Here is a 24,580-nt window from a genome sequence, read left to right on the forward strand (position 1 = left end):
AGGGGGGAACAGGGTTATGGGGGGGCCTGAGAGGGGGCGGGGCCGGCGCAGGCCGAGGGCTGGGACATCCGGCTTCACCCCCAGCCCGGCTTGGCCAGAAGTCACCAAGGGGGTGGCTGCCGGAGGTAGCTCTTGCCTCAGTTAGAGACGATCATTTCAGGCAGAGCGCGCTACCCTGAGCCGACGCAGGCTCCCTCAGAAGCCAGCGTGTGTTCCTGTCACATCACCCAGGTGCGGGGACAGGGGCTGGGTAACCGGTGGTCCATGAGGCTCACAGTGGACTTGCACGGTGTGGGAGGATATTTGACTAGGGGACCCCTCATCTCCCCTCCAGCTTCATGATCAAGTGATTCTAACACCCGAGAACTCTAAAGAAAACTGAAGGAAATGGCTGGTTCCAGCCCTGCCCTCAAAGAGCCCACGGTCTAGTTGGAGAGTCCAGCTAAAGACCCATGAAACAAGCAGAGAATGAAATTAGGCAGTGCTAATCACATGGGTCTGAAGTGGCTGGGGACCCTGGGTAAGTCACCACACCTCTCTGAGCAACTGTCAAGAGAGTTGGACTGTATCAGTGGTTTTCAAACTTTCTGGTCTCAGGACCAGTTTTACACTCTTAAAAATTAATGAGGTCTACAAAGACCTTCGGTTTATGTAGCTTATGACTATTGATGTTTAACATATTAGAAACCAAAACAAATTTTAAAATATTTATTAATTTATTTAAAAGTGATAACACACTCATATAGCAACATCAATAATATATTTTATGAAAAATAACTATGTAAATTTAGTAAGAAGAGTGACTTTTTTTTTACATATTTGCAAATCTCTTTAGTGCATGGCTTAACAGAAGCCAGCTGTGTTCTCATGTCCGCTTTTGCATGCAGAATCGCATGTCGTGTAGTTTCTGGAAAACCCCACTGTTCCTTTGTGAGAGAACAAGAATGAAAGGCAAATAACATCATAGTATTATCAGGAAAATAGTTTTGACCTCTCAAACCACCTGAATGGGTTTCAGGGATTCCCAAGGGTGCTTGGAGCACTCTATGAGAATGGCTGGACTAGATCATCTCTTAGGGCCTAAGCATCCATGACTGTAGGGGTAGGGGTGCCTGGGACAGAGAGTGAGTGTTGTTGGAGGTCAGAGGGAGGAGAGGTCATCTTGATCTGGGATGTTCAGGGAGGTCTTCCTGGAGGAGGTGGGCTTTGCCCTGGGCCATGGAAGCTGGGAAGAGAGTGTGGAGAAGGGTGGAGGAGAGATGAGCATGGCAGGAGCAGAGGGGTGCACAGAAGTGGAAGATCAGCAGGAGACAGGTCTGTGTATCTTGAAGATGCCCACCAAGGGTAGAGAGAGAGTGGTAGTTCAAGGGGTAGAGGAGGTGAGAGAGTTTGGGTGGGGCCAGGTGACCTGCAAGCAGACACACCTAGTACAGTGGGCAGACCAAAGATACTGGAATGTCTGAGTTACTGCCTGCTGCTCATCTGGGAAGCTTCCTCGAAGTTCCAGAAAAGGGGTGAAGCCCACTGCTCTGTAGGCCGTGGGCTCTGTGGGGGGGGAGGGTTGCAGGAGCAAGACATCTTCAGGCCAGTTAGGGTCACTCAAAGCTTCTGGGAGCTACGCTGACCTGGCAACCCCTGACATCATGGGCCCTCCTTTCTTTCTGGTGTAGGCGGAGTCAGGAGCGTGTGTCTGTCCACCCCCACCGCCTCCACCCCAGCTTCGACTTCGGCCACCAACTGCAGACGCCTCAGCCCAGATATTTGGCTGAGGGCACTGACTGGTGAGTCTTCAGCATCCCTGGGGGAGATAGGGAAGGACTGAGGACTTGCCAGATCCATGGAGTTCCTGTTTTCCTTCACTTTGAAGGGTGCAGGAGGCGTGGTCCTCTGTCCCCAGCCTTTCCCCCTGCTCCCAGCCACCCTCAGAGCCAGATGGCTCCACCTGTGCCTGGTTCCAGCAGTTAGCTCAGATGTAACTGGGTACTGTCAGGTGCCCAGCCTGGGGCTCAGTGTGTCTGATCCTGCAGCGGAGGAGGGAGCCAGGGATACAAAACATTTCCTAAGCTCAATGAGGGCTATGAACTGGCGGTCCCTGGGGAGAAGGCAGAAAGGAGAATTCGGAGGAGCTGGGGTGGTCAGGGAAGGCTTCCCGGAGGAGCTGGGTCTTGAGAACTGCCAGGGCATGCAGTAAGGCAGTGCAGGATTGGGTGGTGTAAGTCCAGGCTCACATCATACCTGAAGAGCCAGTTTGGAGGTAAGGTCTGGGGCAAGAGGCTGGGAGAGAGGTGGGGGTTTTGTTTTTGTGTGTTTGTTGGCCTGGATGCAGGGTTGCTTGGTTTTGGATGCTGGGTCCTACCTAACTCTCTGGTTCTAGCTCAGAAAGGGGTTGATCTTAACCATCAAATACTTTAAAAAGATGTGCAGTTCACTGAGTGTTTAGAGGTTAAGGGCATCATGCTTGCAACTTATTTTTAAAGAGTTCAGGGGGAAAAAAACTATTTATCTCCACAGAGGGGTGTGTGTGTGTGTGTGTGTGTGTGTGTGTATATATATATATATATATATATATATATGCGTGTATATACTCATGGTGGGGAGAGAGAGGAAGAGACAGAAAAGGAGATAGAAATGCAATAAAACAGTAAGTGAAATGGGAAATCTTATGGGATGAAGGGTATCCAGAAATTTTTTATGCTATTTCTGCAACTTTTAGGTCAAAAAGGTTTTTTTTAAAGAATGTTGAAAAAAAAAATTCCTCAGTGGAAAAGGATGGGCTGTTTAAAAAATCTGATGTGCCATTGTGTCATTTTTCAGCCATTTGGTCAGGCAAACTGGCCTGTCAAGGATCTCTTTGGGAGCCCTTTCCATGAACACGTGGGAATGATTCAAACGGACAGTTTCAGTTAATTGAAGGCTAAAGGTACTTCTAGGTGCAGGAAACAGTGGTTGTAACATGTCTCATTGTCTCCAGCTCTCTGCTCATTCTCAGGAACACTCTCCCCTGAAATTCAACAATTCCTTAAAAGGTAGATTGCACTGCTGTCAGCTTCAGCCCAGCCTTTTTCTAATTAGCAGATTCAAATTAGGAAGATTTAATTGTAGTTTGGATGAAATTCTGTCCCTCAGCAGTCTAGTCAATTCAATTCAATTCAACACACATGGAGCATCCCGGGCCCTGGCGCACGGTGGAGTGATTTAAACACACACGATGAGGCAAGTGGGACTGGACAGGTGACAGGTGGGAACGGTCCTGGAGAGATGTCGGGAGGAACAGTGCAGGTGTTAGCCCAGTCCCCAGCTTTCCTTATTTAGCCAAACTCCTGGTCCTTTTCACTCATTTCAGCCTCTCAGAGTCCTCCTGGCCCCTGCTTGCCCCAAGAAACATAAAGAATGAAGCCCTGGGAGCTGCCTGTCCTGCCCCCACTTCCCAAGTAGGAAGATGTTTCCAGCGGAGGAGATGACAGTTTCTCCTCCCTTGTAATTAGCTCTGCTCCAGTGAGGGCCAGCCTAGTGGTGACAAGGGGTTTTTGTAATTGTGACTGTGCTAACTGCATCCCAACCTTCTTTTCCAGAGAGGCCTCTTCTGCCAGGAGATGGGCAGCCTGGTAATTGGATTACAGGAAATGCATTATAGGAGGGGCTACTCTCACCCTCTGCGAGGAGCCCAGGGGGCAGAGGGAAGCTTGTCTGTCTGTCCCTTTAGAGAACCATCATAAACCATTGACTTCCACCCTAGTCATTCCAGGAATTGGGAGGCAGGCCCTTGTCCAGACCCAGGCCTGAGGCTTCCCTGGCTTTCCCCCCTTACTTAGGATATCTTAACCCTACCCAAACAGCTTCTCTCAGCTGGGCATCCTGGTCTGAGAGTGTGTAGCAGCAGCGGGCCCTGGGCATAAATCCCAGACACTCCCCCTATTTGGCCCATGCCTGGTAACCTGACCCTGACCTTGAGCCATAGCCCCCATACCTCTCATGGGCAATGTCCTTATCATGCTCCTTCTGTGACTCAGTACCAGCTTCTCAGGTCAACTGTGACCCCCAATTTGGACAGCATCTCACTTTGCCACAGCCCTAACCCTGCCCAGGTAGAGGTCTGTAGGCACCTGGACCCTGTGGGCAGAGCGTGGGTGGAGGATGAAAGACTCCTACAGTCCTTCCCTCTGCAGGCAGCCCTGCCACAGCAGAGCCTCGGGAGCCCCCAGAGTCTGGACTTGCCCACAGATGGTGCTGGCATTTTTGGAGCTAACTCCCTGGGAGGAACTAAAGGGTCTGCACAGCAACCAGACCATACCATGTTCAAAAATATTCACAATGAGAAAGTTCAGTTTGATGTGTAGATACAACGAACAAAAATTAGACATTGAAACAATGTTGGCAGGAAATCTCCAAAACACAGTTCTGGGTTAACTCCATGGCTTTAGGTCTGTGAGATATTTCTGTGACTCCTTTCAAAACTTAGCAGGTTCTGACAGGCTTGCAACAACAGAGACGGGAGACACTGTGTCTCTAGGGGCTGTCTCCTCAGGGCAAGTTCAAATCCAGATTTCTTTAGGACCATAGACTACATCCCCTGTTGAGTGAGCTGGATCCAGGAGGGAACTTTCTTTTTTATTTATTCATTCATTCATTCATTTATTTATTTGTTTGTTTGTTTGTTTAATTAATTAATTACAAATGTTCGTGAGATACAAAGCTGATTGTCCCCCCTCCTGTCCATGATGTGAGGGCCGGATTCATACTGAGGGCATATCCATTACCAGAAATTACTTTTGTACCCTTTGTCCCCTCCAATCATCCCCCAACCTCCCTCCCCTTTCCCCTCTCCCCTCAACTCCAATTTGTAGCCCTAGGAATGTTAGGAGGAAACTTTCTGATGAGACGATAAGGGGGGAGTCCCAGAGCCCACCCAGGGCAGACCGTCCCACCTGTCCGAGGGTCAAGGTGCCTTTTGCTTCTCTACTTAGTGCTCTGGGAGTTGGGGGGGGACTCTGTTCCAACTTCGTTGGGACTTCGCTTTTGGTAGAATTCCCTGAACACCTCTTTGCTGCTTTGAATTTGCTGGGTTCCCTAAGACTGCTGAGTAAATGCAAAAAATCGGAGCTTCTGCCATTCTATTAGTCCATTTCTGTTGCTTATAACAAAATACTTGAAACTGGGTGATTTATAAAGAAAACGAAATTTATTGCTTACAGTTTCTGAGGCTAGGAAGTCCAAAATCCAGGGAACACATCTGCTGAGAGCCTTGGCGGTGGCAAGAATAACAGCAAAGTATCACACTGGAAAAACAGTGGAGCAGAGAAAGCAGAGACAGACTCTCCCTCATTTTTTTTAAAAACTCTCTGAATCGCACCCCTGACCACCATTTTTAATCCACTCACTGCAGCATGGTCCTACAATCTAATCAACTCTTCAAAGCACCACCTTTCAATGACTATAACAGTATTTCTCACCCTCAGCATTTATAGTAGGGATTAAGCTTCCAATAAATGAACCTTGGGGGACACAATTCAATCAATCCACAGCAGCCATGTAAGGGTGCCCCATGGAATTCCTATCCCTGAGGCAGTGCAATGGGATGAGCCCAAGCAAGGGTCCAAAACCCTGGTGGCCCTAACTGGCCAGCCAAGGGCCATGGATAAGACACTGGTCTTCTCCAGGCCTCAGATGGATCTGTGAAAGTGAGGGGCTGGGCTAGTGGATTTCCAAGTTTGCTTCCAACTGGCTCCAAGAGTGCAGCTCCGTTCCCAAGTGACCAGCTTGTTATGAGTTACTCTGGGGATTAGGGCTGACAATGGCCCCTTGCATGTGTACAGTGCTCTGCAAATGGCTTTCTCTTCCATTTTCTTGTTTGACTTTCCAAGTATCACCGTGAGCAGCTACTGCTATCCTCATTTTAGAAATTAGGATCAAAGGGGTGAATGAACTAGAGAGGGTCTCACAGAGGGGTGGACCTGGGACAAGGACCCGGGCCTCCTGACTCTGGCAGTGGTACGTGCAGTGCCCATGAGAGTGATGGGCAGTCCTGCCCACACAGCTGGACCTGGGCTGTGGAGAGAGGAGGGTAGGGCTGGATGCCAGGAGCCATCAGAGAGTTTCTGTTGGTTCTCCAGTGATCACACCCTCATGAGCGTGACGCAGGGAATAAGGTTCAGACCCACCCCCTTGAAGGCTGATGGCTTTACTGGGTTTTCACCCTCAGAATTATCTCAGAAGACACTGTCCAGGGCGAGGTGTAGCCAAACCCAGGCTGCATGGGAACCAGGCTCGGCAGCAGCAGTCAGGTGGGAGCATACGAAGTTAGTGGTCAGGGCCTGCCCAGGCAAGATGAGGAAGGGAAGTCTGCAAGTCCCAATGCCACCTGCCCTCTGGCCTCTGTAGGACCTGAGGTCATACGTTCTGAGGCCCTGAGCTTCCTCTCAGGGATGCTTTTACAGCTTGGCTGCACTTTCCTAAGGGGAAGCCATATCTTACTCACCAGGGCCCACTTCACATGCAGACCTACACAGCACACTGCAAAAAGTAAGTGCCAGCCACAAAACTTTCTGTTATATGTGTGAGAAGTTTCCATGTACGATTTTTGGTTCTTCTGTATTTCTGAAGTTGAATGCCCACAGATGTCTTGCTTGGAGTTAGTAAACATTACCTTTCCACCATAAAGAAACTTAGGAAAAACAAAAATAACAAACAAACAAAACCCGTTTTTATTGCAGACAATGTCAAACAACAAAGAATAAGAGAATAGTATAATGAACCCTCGTATATCCGTCATCCAGCTTTGACATCAACTCATGGCTACTTTTTTTTTTTAACTGATTGCACATATTCATGGGGCAGAGAGCTGACCTCACAGCCACTTTTGCTTCATCTTTACCCTTCTTCACTCGCCCATCCTTGCTACAATTTGGAAACAAATCCAGACATCATATCATTTCATCTGTAAATATGAAGGTACTTCAAAAAGTTTGTGGGAAACTAGAATTGAAAGATAATACAAATCTTTCATGAACTATTTAAAATACCCTCATATTTCACATATATCTCAAGATACCTTACTTTCCAAAATCTTTACTGCGGTACCACTATTAAACCTAAAGAAAATTAACAATAATTTTTAAATATAATCAAATATCCAGTCAGTGTTCAAATTTCTCTGATTGTTACAGTTTGTACCAATCAAGATCCAAATAAGGTTTATTCATTGTGACTGATTGGTAAATCACTTAAGTCTTATTTAATCTGTGTGTTGCTGGATTCAAATTGCAAAAATGTTGATAAGGAACTTTTGTGTCTTTGTTTATGAATAATATTGGTCTGTTGTTTTGGGGGGGTTTCTCTTGAAATGTCTTTTTTTTTTTTTTTAATCAGTGCAATGCTTGCCTCATTAAATGAGTTGGGAAGTGCCTTCTCATCTATTTTCTGAAAAAGTTTGCGTAAGATTAACATTATTTTTCTCTTAATATTTTATAGAATCCACTAGTGAAACCATCTGAGCCTGGAGGTTTCTTGGAGTGAATGTTTTATTTTATATTTTATTTTGTTTTTTATTTTAACATTTTTAACATTTACATGTACATATTTGTGGGGTACAGTGTGTTCTTTCAATGCGTGCACATACTGCACAATGATTCACTTAGGGAAGACAGCATAGTTTTGTACCCATTAGTCCACCCCTTTTCCTCCTTCCCACCTTCCTCTCCTCCCCTCCTCTGTTAACCACTATTCTACTCTCTATTTTAATGAGAACCACTGTTTTTCTTTTTTTAAAGATTCCATATATGAGCGAGATCATGCAGTATTTGTCTTTCTGTGCCTGACTTACTTCACTTAACATGATGGTTTCCAGTTCCATTCATGTTGCTGCAAATAATAGGACATCATTTCTTCTTAAAGCTGAACAGTATTCCATTGAGTACATATACACCACAGTTTTTTCATCCATTCATCAATCGATGGGCATTTAGGATGATTCCCTCTCTTGGTTATTGTGAATAGTGCTGTAGGGAACATGGGAGTGCAGGTGTCTCTTTGATGTATTGATTTCATTTCCTTTGGGTCTATACCCAATAGTGGGATAGCTGGATCATAAGGTAGATCTATTTTTAGTTGGTATATACTCAGTAGTGGGATAGCTGGATCATAAGATAGGTCTGTTTTTAGTTCTCTGAGGAATCTCCACACTGTTTCCCACTATGGTTGTACCAATTTACATTCCCATCAACAATGTAGGAAGGTTCCCTTTCCTCTGCTTTCTCGCCAGCATTTGTTATTTTCTGTCTTGTTGATAACGGCCGTTCTAACTGGGATGAGATGATATCTCACTGTGGTCTTAATTTTTCATTACCCTGATGATTAGAGGTTTTGAGCATTTTTTTCATGCACTAGCTGGCCATTTGTATGTCTTTGAGAAATGTCTGTTCAGGTTCTTTGCCCATTTTTTTTCATTGCGTTATTTGGTTTTTTGCTGTTGAGTTGTTTGAGTTCCTTATATATTCTGGATATTAGCCCCTTGTCTGATGTGTAGTTTGTAAACACTTTCTCCCATTCTGTAGGTTGTCTCTTCACTTTGTTGATAGTGTCCCTTGATGTACAGAGGCTTTTTAATTAGAAATAGTCCCATTTGTGTATTTTTGCTTTAATTGCCTATCGGTGTGAAAGTTTTACATTACACATTTAATTTCACTTATAAATGCTCTTATAATACTATGCAGCTTTGGTATATTTTCATGAGTTAATTTTGATAATTTATGTATTTCAAGAAATTTTCCCATTTCATTGAATTTATTGGCATAAAGATGCCCATAATATTTCCTTATTCTCTCTTTAACATTTGTATAATCTGTAGTGATGTTCCCTCTTACATTCCTAATATTGGAAATTTGTTTCTTTTCTCTTTTGTTCTTGGTCAGTCTAACTAGAGTTTTATCAATTTTATTGATCTTTAGAAAACACCCTTTCATTCTATTATTTATTTTTCTATTCTACTAATTTCTGATGTTTTTAAAAATTGTTTTCTCCCTTCTACTTACTTTGGTTTCTTTTTTTTTTTTTTTCTTTTTTTCTTTCTAGCTTCTTAAAGTGGAACTTTAGATCATGACTTTGGATCTTTCTTCTTTTCTAATATAAACATATAAAACTATGAATTTTTCTTTTAAAACTGAGAATCTTATGGGCTGGCCCGTGGCTCACTCGGTAGAGTGCGGTGCTGATAAAACTGAGAATCTTCTAATTTCCATTATGATTTACTTTTGACCCTGGGTTATTTAGAAGTATATTATTTAATTTTTGAATACTTGGGATTTCCCAGAAATCTTTTTGTTATTGACTTCTAACTTAATATCAGTGTGATCAGAAAACATACTCTGTATAATTCTAATCCTTTTAAATTTATCGAGATTTGTTGTATGGTTCTGCATATGTTCTATCTTAGTAAATGTTCTATACGTATTTAAAAGAATATATATTCTGCTTTTGTTGAGTGGAGTGTTCTATCAATGTCAATTAGATCAAATTGGTTTAAAGCATTGTTCAGTTCTTCTATATCATTATCGAATTTTTTGTCTGCTTGTTCTATGAATTATAAGGGAGGATGGTTGAAGTCTACAACTACAATTGAGAATTCGTCTATTCTTTCTGTTCTGTCAGCTTTTGCTTCACTTGTTTTGATTTATATATATTAGAATATATATTTCCTACACATATTAGGACACATATAAGAATTGTTATGTCATCAAGATGAATAGGCCCCTTTCTCATTACTAAATGTCCTGCTTTATCCTTGATCACAACCCTTGGTTCAAAGTCTACTTAGTCTGATATGAACACAGCCATTCCAGCTTTCTTTGAATTAGTGCTTCCATGGTGTGTCTCTTTCCTTCTTTTACTTATCTATGTCTTTATATTTAAAATGGGTTTTATATAGACAGCATAGTTTTCCAGTGGACAATCTCTGGCTGTTAATTGGAGTTTTCAGACCATTTAAATTTAATGTAATTATCTATTTGGTTGGAACTGAATCAACCATCTTGCTTTTTGTTTTCTATCTATCCCATCTTTTAAAAATTACTTTTTGTCTATTTTATGTCTTCTTTTGAATCATTTGAGTATTTTTTAGGGTTAAATATTGGCTTAATAGTCATACCATTTTCTTTTCTTTTCTTTTGTGAATACACTTGATTTACAATATACATATTTTGTTTATCACACTCTACCCTAAAACAGAATTATACCACTTTGTCTGTAATGTAAAGTTCTTGCAACAGTACACTTCCTTTATTCTTTTCAAATTCTGCTATTCCTTTTGCAGGTTTTACCTCTACTTAAAAAATAATCACAAATAATCTTTCTCTAAACCATAGTTTCAAACAATGGCCTGTGGGTCACATCTGGTCTGCTCCTCATTCTTGTAAATAAAGTTTTATTGAAACACTGGCACCCCTTTTGTTTATGTATTGCTTATGGCTGCTTTTGCACTACAAAGGACATCAGAATAGCTGTGACAGAGACTAAATGGCCTTTGAAGACTAAAATATTTACTATCTGATCCTTTACAGAAAAAGTTTGCCAATTTTACTTTAAACAATCAATTAAACTTTAAAGACATTTTCTAAATGGGAAAAAATCTTTTATATTTCCCTCATGATTATCATTTCTGGCATTTTTTATTCCTTTGTCTAGATGTAGGTTTCTATCTGGTGTAATTTTTCTTCTGTCTAGAAAACTTCCTTTAACATTTCTTGTAGCACTGGTCTGCTGGAAGCACATTCTCTCAACTTTTGTTTGTTTGAAAAAGTCTTTATTTCACCTTCATTTTGAAAGATTTTTTGTTGAGTATGGATTTCTAAGTTGACAGTTTTTTCCTTCAGCGGTTTAAAGATGTCATTCTGGTGTCTTCTGGCTTGCTTTGTTTCTAATGGGAAGTCTATGATAATTATTATCTATGTTCTTCCTTATCTAATGTGTCTTTTTTTCTTTGGCTACTTTTAAGATTTTATCTTTACTATTTTTTTCCAGGAATTTGGTTATTATGTGCCTTGGGGTGATTTTTCTGTGTTATCTTGCCTGAAGTTTATTGAGCTTTTTGGATCTATGGGTTTATAGGTTTTATCAAATTTGGAATTTTTTTCAGCCATTTTTTCCCTAAAATATTTTTCTTTTTTTTGACTGGTAAGGGGAGCGCAACCCTTGGCAAGGTGTGGTCTGCACCATGCTCAGCCAGTGAGTGCACCAGCCATCCCTATATAGGATCCGAACCTGCGGCCTCGGTGCTATCAGCGCTGCACTCTCGCAAGTGAGCCATGGGGCCGGCCCTCTAAAATATTTTTCTTTTTTTTGACTGGTAAGGGGAGCGCAACCCTTGGCAAGGTGTGGTCTGCACCATGCTCAGCCAGTGAGTGCACCAGCCATCCCTATATAGGATCCGAACCTGCGGCCTCGGTGCTATCAGCGCTGCACTCTCGCAAGTGAGCCACGGGGCCGGCCCTCTAAAATATTTTTCTGTCTTCTACCCACCATCCTCTCTTTTTGGGTCTTTGCTTACCCATATGGCTAACCACTTGATATCGTCATTGAGACTGTTAATTTTTTAGTCTCATCTGTGTGCTTCATTTTAGATTATTTTTATTGGTATGTCTCCAAGTCACTAATCTTTTCTTCTGTAGTATCTAGTCTGGTGTTAATCCAACCCAGTGAATTTTCCATTTCAGATGTTTGCATTTTTCATCTCTAGAAGTTCCATTTAGGTTGTTTAATAAATATTCTCCATTTTTCTCCTTCCTATATTCATGTTTTCTTTTACACACTCAGACATGACTATAATAGCCATTGAGCATCCTTGTCTGCTAATTCCATCATCTCTGTCATCTCTGAGTCTTGGGGTGTTTATATTGTCTGATTTTCTCTTGATTATGGGACATATTGTCCTCCTTCTTGGTATGTCCAGTAATTTTTTTTATTGAATGAGGGATATCACAAATTAGACATTATTGAGTAACTAGATTTATTTTATTCATTTAAAGAGTGTCGGAGCAGCACTTGCAGTTCAATTTGATCCTTTTGAGGCTTGTTTTTGTGTCTTATCACAGCAGGTTTATAACATCTCTAGAGCTGAGATTAGTCTAGACCTGCCCTAATAAAGCTTATAAACAAGCTTTAAAAGGCTCTCCTGGGGTCTCTACTGAATGCCCTGAATGATCAACAAGGACCCTTCACACTAGCTTGTTGGAACACAAATGCTTCCTAAACCCTGTCTAACTTCTGGGAACCACTCACTATTCCTCGGTTGCTCTCTTTGCACAACATGGTGGAATTTCATCCCATGCATGCCTATCTTAATATTCAGTAAAGACTCCTGCAGGTTTCTGGAGCTCTAATTCTATGCAGCTCCCTCCTCTTCAAAATACTGCACCACAACTTTCAGAGACCTCAGCCTCCCTGAAATAAGATCTCTGAATCCTCAAGTCATCAAGACCACCATGCTCTGCCTAGGGTCCCCCTCCCTGCTCATGATCTGTAATGCACCTTCATGCAAAACACCAGGGAATTATAAAGCTTACCTCATTTGTTTCCCTTTCATGGATCACAACTCTACAAGGCTTATTTCCAGTGCCTGAAAACAGGTACTAAATGTATTCTGACCAGTTTTCTAGTGGTTTACAGTGCGAAGGTAAATTTAATTCCCATTATCCCAACATGGCTGGAGGCAGAAATTCCTTTAGCGCCCCACCACGTCTTTTTTCTTTTTCTTTTTTTTTAAATGTTTTTATTAATGAAACGAGGCTGTTCTTCCTGTAGTTTCCCCTTATCTGGATTATTCTAGTTACACTCTCATGGTAGCGTTTAAGATATTCCTCAGTTTCCTGTATTCCTTACACATTGGCACTTAGCTCAAGGCTTGAACAGATTCACATTCAATTCTGATTTCTTGGCAAAAATAAATCATAGACGGTATTATGTCCTTCAGCCAGAAAGAACGTAAAGTCTGATTGTCTCTCCTTTTGCATTGTTAGCATAATTCATCAATTAGGATGAATAAAGGATCTTTGCCTAGATCCTTTATTTCTTTAGGGGATACAAAATTGTGACAAATAATTCAATCATTCTTTATTCATCTATTAGCTGGAAAACTTAGATAAGGAGAAGTTTCCCCTGATCAGATAGTTGGTTACCCTGAAGAACAGTTAATAAAGGAAAGGCAAAATAAATGCTTGGTTTTATCCTTTCATTTACTAGCTTTCAAAATGAAGACTTGATTACTTAGCATCCTGCAAAGATGATCAACTTTTTTTTTTTTTTTTTTTTTTGGCGTCATTTCACTCATGGATTTAAACCTGTTTGATGTGTGTACATCTCTATTGCAGTTATGCTTACTGATATGCAAATTATCTTAGCTGTGGCCAGTGGGAGCCTCTTCAGGATGATTCCTGAGCTCTTTTGCCATGACCTTCGTAGTGTTTGGGTAGCTATCTTGCTTTCAGTTACATCCAGATGTTTTGAACTCACCTTGCACATTTTCTCCTCACATCTGAAATTAGCCATTTCCTAAATTATCTATTGGTTTCTCTTCAGTGTAATTAATTAATTAATTAAGTTTAATGTGAAATGAGTTTTCCTGTACTTTTAGGAGTGGGAGGTGGGGGACCAGGATAGCTTTTCTAGTCTGCAGAGCTAATGTAGAGATCCCTCTTTTGTTGTTTTCTTTTTTTAATTAATGGATTGATTTTTAGAATTGAAACATAATTGATTATACATATTTATGGGGTACAGAGTTGGCTATCAGTTTTGTTACAGTATGTGATGATCACATCAATACTATTAGCATGTTCATCATTACAAATTGCAATTATTCTTTGTGTCCCTTACCCAGTTACTCTCTATCCCCCGCCCCCTTCCCTTGTTTTCTCAAAGTGGTAAAACTATGGCCTCTGCTCCCTCCTCCATGTTTGTCTTGACCTTGTCTTTCCTTTGCTCTGTATCCTGACCTGCTCTGTTTGGATTCTTCTTTCAACATTTCTCTCAGGGATGGGCTTTGTCTTGGGAGGGTGCGTTGGTGCCCTAGTTTCAAGATGTTTATAGGGCTTGGGAAGCTCTAGCTCCTTCAGAGCTTGCAGAGCCTTCTTTCCCTCTAAAGAGAGGGGAAGCGCTGGGTCATGTGAAGCCCCTCACTGAGCTGGTGGTTTGTGACTCTGACTCTACTCCACGAGCTTGATGTGTGAGGTCCCTTCTGTAGCTTGATGGCTGAATCACACCACCCTGTGGCTCACTGAGGCTGTGTCCCTGCAGGGATCTCAGTGTGGATGCCGGCTTGAGTCCCACTCAGTTCCAGGTGCGGCCCATCCCTCAGCACTATCAGCATTACCTAGCAACTCCTCGAATGCACCACTTTCCCAGAAGCTCCTCCTCCACGCAGATGGTAAGTGAAAGGGCTCAACCAGCACGTTCACTCCCTTGCTGCCCATGGGGTGCCAGTGGTGGGCTGAGGCCTGTGACGCCCCTGTGTCCCAGCTCCCCTGACTCTGTCCTAGCTCGCCTGCTTCCCTGCTCCTGTCTTGCAGCTCTGCTGTGTCCTGGCTCTCCTGTGTCTTGACTCCTCTGTGTACCCCATGCCCTAGTTCCCCTGTGTCTTGGCTCCCCTGTGCCCTAGGTCCCCTGTGTTCTGGCTCTCAGGTACACTGATGGCTCTCCTCCCCTCCCAGCTCCTGTTTCCACTCTGGCTTGAGGGGAAAGCAAAGGAACCTGCTGGAATAGAAGCTGGTACCGCTGGAGGGAGTGGGAGTGGGCACTGGAGGAGTGAAAAGGGACAGTGTGACAGTCTGTGGTCTGTGGGGAAAAGGCTCAGGGCTAAGATAAGGCAGATTAGATCCCATATCTCATATGACTTCATTTAGTTAATTTCTTGTGGTCAGCACCTCCCTGGGTTTGGTTCTACTTCTCTGTGAAAAGGGAGTGAAGATGCCTGTCTTGCACATCTCACAGGGCTGGCGTGAGGGCCGAAAATATCACAGACGGAGCCCTTGGGCCTGGCCTGCAGATCCAGTTCTGCCTTCTGTAGGGGGCAGGCCTTTTGGAGACTGCAGAGTGCTGAACATTGCAGAAGGATCGGATTGGGTTTGGGGGCCTTTCATTTTTTTTTTGCATTGCAAGCTGCACAAAATTAAAATGAACATATTCCATGAAAGCAGCAAAAAACTGATTGAAATTCTTCTTATTTCCAGTCAGCTTCATGTTGCTGCTCTAAAATGTAATTCCACCCTTCAATCCTTCTCTCTGTCATTCAACCACTTAGCTTCTCAGTCTCCTTATTTGTATAATAAGGGGCTTGGACAAGTAATGTCTGAAGTCCTTGTCAGCTCTGAGGTTCCATGGTATGAAGCATCATCTCCTGAGAAGAAGAGAAGTGAACATCTATGGAGTACTTACCACATATCATGCACTGTTCTAAGCACTTTACATAAATTATCTCATTTAAACCTCTCAGTAACCCCACACAAAATGGTAGTGTCCCTATTTTACAGATTGGCAAACTGAGGCATAGAGAGGTTAAGCAACTGGCCCTGGGATGCACAGTAAGTTGAAGAGCCCTGATGGAAACCTGGCCCTTCTGACTCATAGCCAGGGTTAGGGTCAGATGAGTGAGTCTGGGCCATGCAAGTTCAGGGTCAGAGTCTGTCTGTCTTTAAGATATTGATATTTTGCTTAGCATGGACTTCTTTTGCATTCATTTTGATTTTTTTAAAAAGATTACATTACAGTGTTATTTATCTCAATTACTGAGTCTTTTAATACCCTGAGTCTTTTAAATTTTGTGCCTTTACTCTGGTCCTGGCCCAAGTCCTTAACCATCATGTTGCTCTCTGAGGCAGGGCAGAGTAGAGGTGAAGGGAATTGACTCTGCTGCCCAACTGCCTGGATTTGAAATCCTGGTTCTGTCACTTGGTTGCATAACTTAGGCCAATTAATTACTTAACCTATCTGTGCCTCACTTACCCTATCAGTAACATGGGGATAGCAGTTGCACCTTTAGATAGGTGAGATAATCAGTCAGTCATGTGAAGTGCTTAGATAAGTGCTTACTGTGAAGTAAATGACCAATCAGGGTTAGTTGTCACTTTATTGATTTTGTTATTCCTTCTGGGGCTGGTACAGGCACAAGCTTGGGTTTTGATGAAGAGAGAGGGACCCAAGGGTGGGAAAGACAGCACTCCCATGCACACATCGCAAACGGGTGCTAACTGGTGGTTTGGGGAGGAGGAGTGGCACGCTGGGCTCTTCAAGAAGCCTTAGTCCTTGCTCTATCCAAGGCATTTTCTCCCCAACAGGTCGTCCATGAAATCCGAAACTACCCTTACCCTCAGCTTCACTTCCTTGCTCTCCAGGGACTAAATCCCAGCAGACACACCTCTGCTGTGCGGGAGAGCTATGAGGTATGTCACTCTGTCTGGCACCAACTGGGTTGATAGAGAAACCATTATCATTCAACATCCCTTCTCCCTGCTCACTGCTGGTGGATAGGGCATGGGTGGCAGAAAGATCCAGAGTTGAGAGTAAGGGAGAGAAAAAGAGAGAGTGAGTAGAGATGGTGCAGTCTTTCAACATCAGACTTGTTCTTCCCGTTGGTTATGTGAATGCTTCATCTGTATAACGTGTGTATGTGTGCATTTGTACATGTTGAGTACACACATTTATATTTTTCTCTTTGCAGGAGCTGCTGCAGCTTGAGGACAGGTTGGGAAACGTGACTCGGGGAGCTGTACAGAACACCATTGAGAGGTTCACCTTCCCGCACAAGTACAAGAAGGTGAGTCTGCCAGCAGGCCATTCTGCAGAGGCAGGGAATGGGAGGGAAAGTTTGTCTAATTGCCCACAGAAGGGCACTGTCCAAAATTCAGAAGGCTTTACTCCAGTTAGATGGAAGCTGTAATACTTTCTTAGGATTTTCTCACTTGCCTGTGCCAGATGTTATCAGGAGGGGAGAAGGGGGGACCTCTCATCAGTAAAGGAGGAGGGCTGGGCATGTGTGTATGCATGTGAACTTGCGAGTGGGTGTATGTGTACACATGTAGGTGTACAGGCATATAAATATTTGCATCTGAATGAAGTGGGCAAAGAGGGCTCATACGTGGAAGGCTAATATTTGTCTAAGAAAATAAACCAAGTCCAATCGTACATGTGAACAAATGGACAACTAAGGCTTCTGAACAGGGGTTTCCAAACCTGACTGAGCATCAAGATCAACTGGGGAGCTTTTAAAGCCACAGAGCCACAGGGTCTACCTTAAGCCTATAGAGGTAGAATCTCCAGGATTATTGCCCAGGAATTTGGGGTAGGAGTAGAGCTCAGGGATCTGAGTTTTTGAAACATTTTTAAACTAAAATAAGTAAAAAAGTGTGGAAGCAACTAAGATGTCTTTCAATAAGTGAATGAATAAACAAAATGTGATATATCCATACGATGGAATATTATCATGCAATTTAAAAAATAAGCTATTAAGCCATGAAAAGACATGGAGGAACCTTAAGTTCACATTACTAAGTGAAAGAAGTCAGCCTGAAAAGGCTGCGTACTGTATGCTTCTCACTATGTGACATTCTGGAAAAGGCAAAATTATAAAAACCATAAAAAGATCAGTGGTTTCCATGGGGAGGGACAAAGAATGAACAGATGGAACACAGGGGATTTTTTAGGGCAGTGGAAGTATTGGGTATGATACTGTCATGGTGGACACATGACATTACACATTTGTCAAAACAGAAAGGTACAGCACAATGAGTGACCCTGATATAATCTAATAGACCTCAGTTAGTAATAGTCTGTAAATATTGGTTCATCAGTTGTAACAAGGGTACCACACTAATGCAAGATGTTAATAATAGGGGAAGCTGTGTGTGTTGGGGGGATGGGGGAGGGTATATGGGAACATACTGTACTATTTTCTTAATTTTTATGTAAACTAGAACTGCTCTACAAAATAAAGTCTATTAGAAAAATAAATAAATAAGTGATTTTTTAAAGATCTCCCCATTCTGGGGGGAGTTAAAAGCTTGACAAGTGTTGAGAAACTTAGAGCAGAACCATGCTCATTGTGGTCAAGCCAGAGACCCCAGGGCATGTGATTGAGAGCACTTAGTGTTGGATCAGACAGAGCCAGTTTTGAATTCCAGTTCTGAATTTCAGCTCTACCACCTGTAGCTGCATGACTTTGGCCAACTTGCTTGGCTTTTCTGGCCCCTCCCCTGCCCTTTTTAACGTGAAATGGGAATGATCATATTAGTAGTTACCATAATGGGTGCTACAAGGTTCAGTGGGTTGATGCACATCAACAGCTTAGTGCAGTACCTGGTACCTACTGAGTGCTCAGGAATGTTCAGCTGCTGTTACCTTGATATGAGTCATGCTCCTTTCTGGGCTTGCCCCTGTGCCAGTAGAGTCAATGTCAAAGACCTAGCATCTTGGTATATGCAGCTCCTCACGGAGGCATTGAATTTATTCATAAATGATTTCAACCACATTTTATTGAGTAGCTACCACGTGTCAGACACTAGATAGTGTACCACTAGAGGAAATTACCAGTTCAGTAATTAAGGGTGTCACTGGCAAGGGGAAAATAATCATTCTCTGGAAAGTGAGCTTTAAGCTATTGGAGAAGAAGATGGAAGGAAAGGAGTGGAGTGTTTGCTCCTGCCAAGACCACACACCTTACCTGCCATCATTTCAACAGCCACAGGGAAACAGGGAAAGAAAACACCAAGAATGAAAAGGGAAAATGGACTAATCAGTGAGAAAAAGGGCTCAGGTAAAAAGTTAGGAGAATAAAGGGAGAATTAAGGGAATAAAAATATTTTAAAAAATAAGAATTAAAAATGAGAAATGACAATGGTTAGGGCCCAAATAAAATATGAAGAAAAACCTTAAGAAATTTAAACTGAAAGTAAAATAATACAAAACAGAAAAATACATTTTATTTAATTAATTTTTTTTTTGGCAGCTGGCTGGTACAGGGATCTGAACCCTTGACCTTGGTGTTATCAGCACTATGCTTTTCCAAGTGAGCTAACAGGTCAGCTGCCCCCTGACCCTGACAAAATAGAGAAAATATAGAATCAAAAGTAGAAAAATATGAAAAAATAAGAACTGGGAAAAGATACGAAAGCAACATATAAAATTAAGATCAATAACATCAAAGTTAAAAAGGAATGTTAATAAAATAAGAAGGTAAGGGCAAAGGGATAGAATAATTATTAATATAAATAAATACTGAAAAAAGTTAGTTATAATAAGTTATGTCAATAATGAAGAGAAAACAAAAACTGGGAAATCTAAAAGATTAAAAATACAAAATAGGAAATAAGATAAGGTTTGAAAAGAGAAACTAATTTAAAGAAATATAGATTAGACAGTAAAACAAGGTAATATTAAACTAAAATTATTAACTATAAAAAGGAAAATTTGTTTTTTTTTTTTTTTTCCTTTTTGTCTTTTTTTGTGTCCGGCAACGGATCGCAACCCTCAGTGTCGCGCCTGTACCGGACCGGGACCGGCAACGGGATCACAACCCTCGGTGTTGTGCCCGCACCTCGCTCAGCCAGCGAGCGGGAACCGGTCTGTATGTGGGATCCGAACCCTCGGCGGGAGCGCCGCCGCGCTCCCAAGCGGCGCACTGTAGCAGTGCGCCACCGGGCCGGCCCTAAAAAGGAAAATTTGAACAATGACAGGCAAAAACAATAGAAAATAGGCAAGAGTAGTTGAGTCTTAATTGTGTCTTTTACTGGACATCCCTTTTCTGGCAGAGCCAACTAAAGGGAGGCCACTCCTCCAGTAAACACAGCTGGACTCTTAAACCAGCAGAGAGATCATCATGACTCTATTCATACCCAAAATTCATGACAGTTATATGGGACTATGGATGTCATTCTGATTTTCTGGATTCTGGATAAGAGGAAGCTTACTGCAGAAGCCTGGCATGGTTTGTAGTGAGGTTTATAGGGCATAGCAAGACTGAAAGCAGGAGGAATAGGTTTTCTTGTATGTTCCAGTGAGGTTACAGTATTCCCCAGACTAAATGACACTAAGGAACTCCAGAGCTTAGGACCAGAGAAGGGAGACCTGGTGTCTAGGCTTGGCCTCAAGGTCATTTTCTGGGTGGTCCTCATCTTGTGACTCCAGATTTTTGTCTTTGCAAAATGACCTTTAAGTCTGCTTATCCCTGGAGAAGGGACATAATGGGTAGTTTTCTTCCCATGGTTATTGTCAGACTGTTTCCCTGCAGAGCAGGGAGATGAGAACACAAAAGGCAGGCTAATTCATTCACTGATTATTAGATTCCTTCTTCCCCAGAATATTTATTAAGCAGCAACGATATACCTTTACTTGGCCAAGTGCGGGGTGGTACGTAAAGAAGGGTAAGCCATTGTCCACGCCATCTATGAACTTAAAACTTTCTACATTAACTATTTGCAAACAACTAGCACAGAATTAAAAATGGGAATATTAAAGTCAACAAGTATAAATAGATATCCTGTATGATGTCTAATCTCGTGTTGGAGCTAGTGCCTATCTTAAAGGAACTTTCTGGATAGGAAGCGAAATCCAACAATATGAGAGTACTTTGATAAGTTAATGGGAAATGGAATTAAAAGATAGTATGTATCTTTCCATGATCTTTTTGAAGACCACATGTATACAATAGCTCTTAACAGTGTGGTACAAATTATAGGAGTCAGGACCAGGTTGAGGAATTTTCCCTTCATCTAGTAATGAGTGAATAATGAATGGATATTTGTTGAGTGAAAGCGTGAATAAGCGAATGAATGAATGAAGCATACTGGACCTGAAAGTGGAGGCAGGGATCTAGGCTGGAAATGGTGTAAGGAGGAGTGGTCGGCAGGAAGGAGCAGAAAGAGAAAGCTGTTTATGCACACATCATAGCTTTGCAGAGGATTGATTCATTAGGGACCCAATTCCTTTCCAAACTCTTTGCCCCTAGAAAGTGCCTGGGACAGCAAAAATAAAGTCCGTTCAGCCTCTTCCTCACTTGGCTTTCACCGCGTAGTGATGGGGGGTGGCTGGGAAGGAGGTTTGGGTATTACTTAAGAACTTACAGAGAGACTGACTCCAGGGGAAGGAGAGACTGCGAGGGAGGGAGGAGATGGTGGATCAAAGCCAGTGGCCACCAGGTGAGTCTGCTCCAGGTAATGAATGCCCCTCTCTCTGCTTCTCCTAGCGAAGACCCCAGGACGGCAAGGGCAAGAAGGACGAGGGGGAGGAGTCAGACACAGATGAGAAATGCACAATCTGTCTGTCTATGCTCGAGGATGGAGAGGATGTGAGGTAGGGGGGCACCTCTTTGATTCCTTCTCCCTTCTCTCACAGGAATTGGTGACCCATCATTGCGCTGTATTCTGGGGGTGGAGGTGCTTGCTTGCTTGTGCATGTGAGTGTGCCAGGAGTGCTATAGTGTGCTTCATGGTTACACAGGGGAGGTGAGGTGTGAAGTGTTCTGGACGTATGGTACCCAGGGGTATAGACGTGTAGATGCAAATGTTAGAGAACAGTGCGATATTTGGCCTGGATAGGCCTAAGACAGAATCATGGCTTTGTTTCCATCTAATCTGAAAGGGCCTCCTGGAGGAGGTGGGCCTTGAGGCTCTCTTTCCTGTCATGGTTTCCCAACTCAGCCACAGCCTGATTCTGTGGCAAGGCTCCTAAAACCCTCTTTGGCAATTCCCCAGGGGTCCTGGGTGTATGTCCCCTGGTCCCCTCAGCATTCCTCAGCTCCTGACACAGCCCCAGTCCTTCTCCCTGCCAGTCCCCTGACCCTCACTCCTCTCCTGCAGACGCCTGCCCTGTATGCATCTCTTTCACCAACTGTGTGTGGACCAGTGGCTCGCCATGAGCAAGAAATGCCCCATCTGCCGAGTGGACATTGAGACACAGCTGGGAGCCGACAGCTGAGGGAGGAATTAGCCAGCGGACACCCCATTTCCTTCACCAGGTCCCCCACGGCCATAGCCCTTGCAGCCAAACTTTGCCTTCTGAGCCATCTGACGTAGAGGAGAAGCCTGCAAGCACATTCTGTGGAGAGAGGAGTTGGTGGTATCAGTGTCTGAGGGAAAGGAGGGGGGAAGACCCACCCATGCAGAATGGTGACTGCCCCCATCCGCCTTGCTGCGCTGGAGGGAGGGAGCTGGCCATGCCCAGAGCAGGGTGGGAAGGGGGGGCCCAGGCTGCTGAGAACCTAGGTACGACCCTGAAGGTACTAGCTGATAGACCGGCCCCTCAATCCTGTCCTTTGAAGGACTGTGTATATACCTCTCGACCACGTAGCAACCATGTAGGGGTCTCTAGCTATTTCTGTGGATGGCAGCCAGAGCATGTTAGCTTAAGAAAAATGTCGTGTGTGGTGCTCTAGTCATCTTGTGGTGGACATGTCGCTATTACTGAATCCGCACCAAATATTCCTCATTGAGTTTCTTGTTTTGGTGCCTGACTGAACCAACCAACGACAGCCCCAATCTTCCCGTCTTTATGAGAGAAAAGGAAAAAGGAATCAAAGTGATAAAAAAAAAAAAAAAAGCCAAATCCTGTCTACGGTGAAAAAAGATGATTTTTTTCACCCAGGTTGGGAGGTGGGAGGGGGTGCTCGTTTCGTTTTTGTTTTTGTTTTTCCTTGGCTTCTGTTTTTCTCATGTTTACAGTGCACGGAGCGTGGAGGGGGCATTTGGAAAAGGAGAAGTGGGGTCTTCTCCAGGCTCCGAGGGTTTCAGGGGAGGTGAGGAAGGTAAAGTTTGAGCCGGCAAAGGGGGGAGCTCATCTTGAGGGAGGGCTCCCAGTCCCAGGGCTCATTTGCTTGGCTCCAGCTGTCCCCCCTGGTTCCACCCTGACCTAAGGAGGGCTGGCTTTCAGCTACAGCTCTGTGCTCCCAGAGCCAGGAGGCCATGTGCTCCCCAACTCCTTCCTTTAGGCTGTACTCTTGACCTGTCACAAAGAGGTGAGGTAGTCACTGCCTCCCTATGCAAAAAACTTAACCAGATGATGCAGACTGGATAGCATAGGGGACGGACACTGGGTTTTGGCCGAAGTGCTCTCAGCCAGCACTCAGGTCTGAGGTCAAGTGGACCTTGAGGAGACCCTTGAGCTTCCTCTGGGATGTCTCAAGTCCTGATACTGTCCCTCAGAAATGGCCCTGGCTCTGAGACCACATTGGCTGGGTTTGGGAGGCCCCATGTCCCTAGCCTCTCGCTTCTTCTTTGACTCTTTGATAACCTTGGGCAAGTTCCTTTCTTTCTCTGTGCCTCAGTTTCCTTCTCCTCTGAGTGGGGGGAAACAACAGTGCATGCTCATGTCCTCTCCCTCTACCTCACCGAGGTGTTGTGAGGATTAATACTCTCTGTCCGGTGTGTCCTATGCTCTCTCCTGGGAACCTTCTGGAGTTTGGGGATCCGGGTGCTGGGAGAGACAGACCTGGAAGTTCTGAGTGACACCATACAGTGTGTCTTTCTATACCATCCCACAATTTTTCTGAATCGCAAAAGGAGATGGGAGGACAGAAGAATGGAGATGAGAAAATCCACCAAATTCCAACCCAAACTCAACTTTCTTTATCCATACATGGGAAACTCCAGGTCGACTGGAATTCTGCGATCTTCCTGTGCCCTTTGCCCTCCTCCTCTTCCCTAATTTGCAATGTTCTCAAAGCCTCCCTTCACCTCAACCCCCAACCCAGTCTCAGTGCCCTCATATCAGTAAGACTAAGGGGACAGTTTATGTATCACATATGTGAAGCAATTCCATACGGTTAAGGCAATTTGAGTCTATATCGCTGCTACCAAGGGTAAAGACAGGACCAATGGGTAAAAATGACAGGGAGGCAGATTTTGGCTTGAGGTAGAGCCTTCTAGCACAACTGGTGCTGTCTCCTGCAGGCCAAGAGTGGGGAAAGTGGCTCCTGGCAGGAGGTTACTCAAGAACCTTGTTCAGACTAAGGCCTCTCCCAGTGCCAATATCTAGGTGTTCTATAAAATCTTTATTGAGTGCCTACTGGTGCAGGTGCTGGGAAAGACAGTAAGAAAGAAAGTGTCCCTGCCTTGAGGAGCCTACAGTCTAGCTGAGGGGACAAGACACATCCAATAGTGCAAAAATGGTGAATAAGCTAAGATTCTGGGTTAGCAGTAACGAGCATTACAGTGTCTAATTCAGTGATCTCAGTGTGTGAACAATGTCTCCAGAGCTAAAGGCTGGAGATCCCACCAGTAGGGAAAGTACAGTTGAGTCAAGATTTCAGGGAAAGCCGGTTACTAACAACCACACTAAATTGGGAATTCTCCATCCTCCCCAATGGCTGGGTCAAGACCAAGAATTCATTGGAAGATGGCTTTGATCTGGAGGTAGCTGCGGTGGTCTAGGAGGGTCTCTCCTCTCAGTCTCAGTCTTTCGTTCCTTCTTCTGAGGCTGGTTTGAAAGGCCAGCAGGTGGAAGGGGGTCAGCGGGGAGGCCAGGATGGAACTAGAGCTGGTGACCCGGGTTCAGTCTTGGCTCTTCACTGACAAAGTGGGCAGTGCTAGAAACCCCGCTTTGACTCTCTGAGCCT

At 43.8% G+C, this 24,580-nt stretch overlaps 1 protein-coding gene across 1 annotated transcript in view; it reads left to right on the top strand.

Moving 5' to 3' along the window:
• RNF165 (ring finger protein 165) overlaps positions 1-22,532 on the top strand; it is a 121,522-nt gene extending 98,990 nt beyond the window's left edge. Inside the window, exons 3-8 of the mRNA XM_008572815.1 lie at positions 1,671-1,781; positions 14,278-14,407; positions 16,314-16,418; positions 16,697-16,792; positions 21,215-21,321; positions 21,828-22,532. Of these exons, the coding sequence (XP_008571037.1) occupies positions 1,671-1,781; positions 14,278-14,407; positions 16,314-16,418; positions 16,697-16,792; positions 21,215-21,321; positions 21,828-21,945 (667 nt within the window). The 3' untranslated portion in view covers positions 21,946-22,532. The remainder of the gene's footprint in view (positions 1-1,670; positions 1,782-14,277; positions 14,408-16,313; positions 16,419-16,696; positions 16,793-21,214; positions 21,322-21,827) is intronic.
• Positions 22,533-24,580: the final 2,048 nt, after the last annotated feature.

This window comes from Galeopterus variegatus, unplaced genomic scaffold (genome assembly GCF_000696425.1).
Source record: "Galeopterus variegatus unplaced genomic scaffold, G_variegatus-3.0.2 Scaffold839, whole genome shotgun sequence".
Classification (NCBI taxonomy): Eukaryota; Metazoa; Chordata; class Mammalia; order Dermoptera; family Cynocephalidae; genus Galeopterus; species Galeopterus variegatus.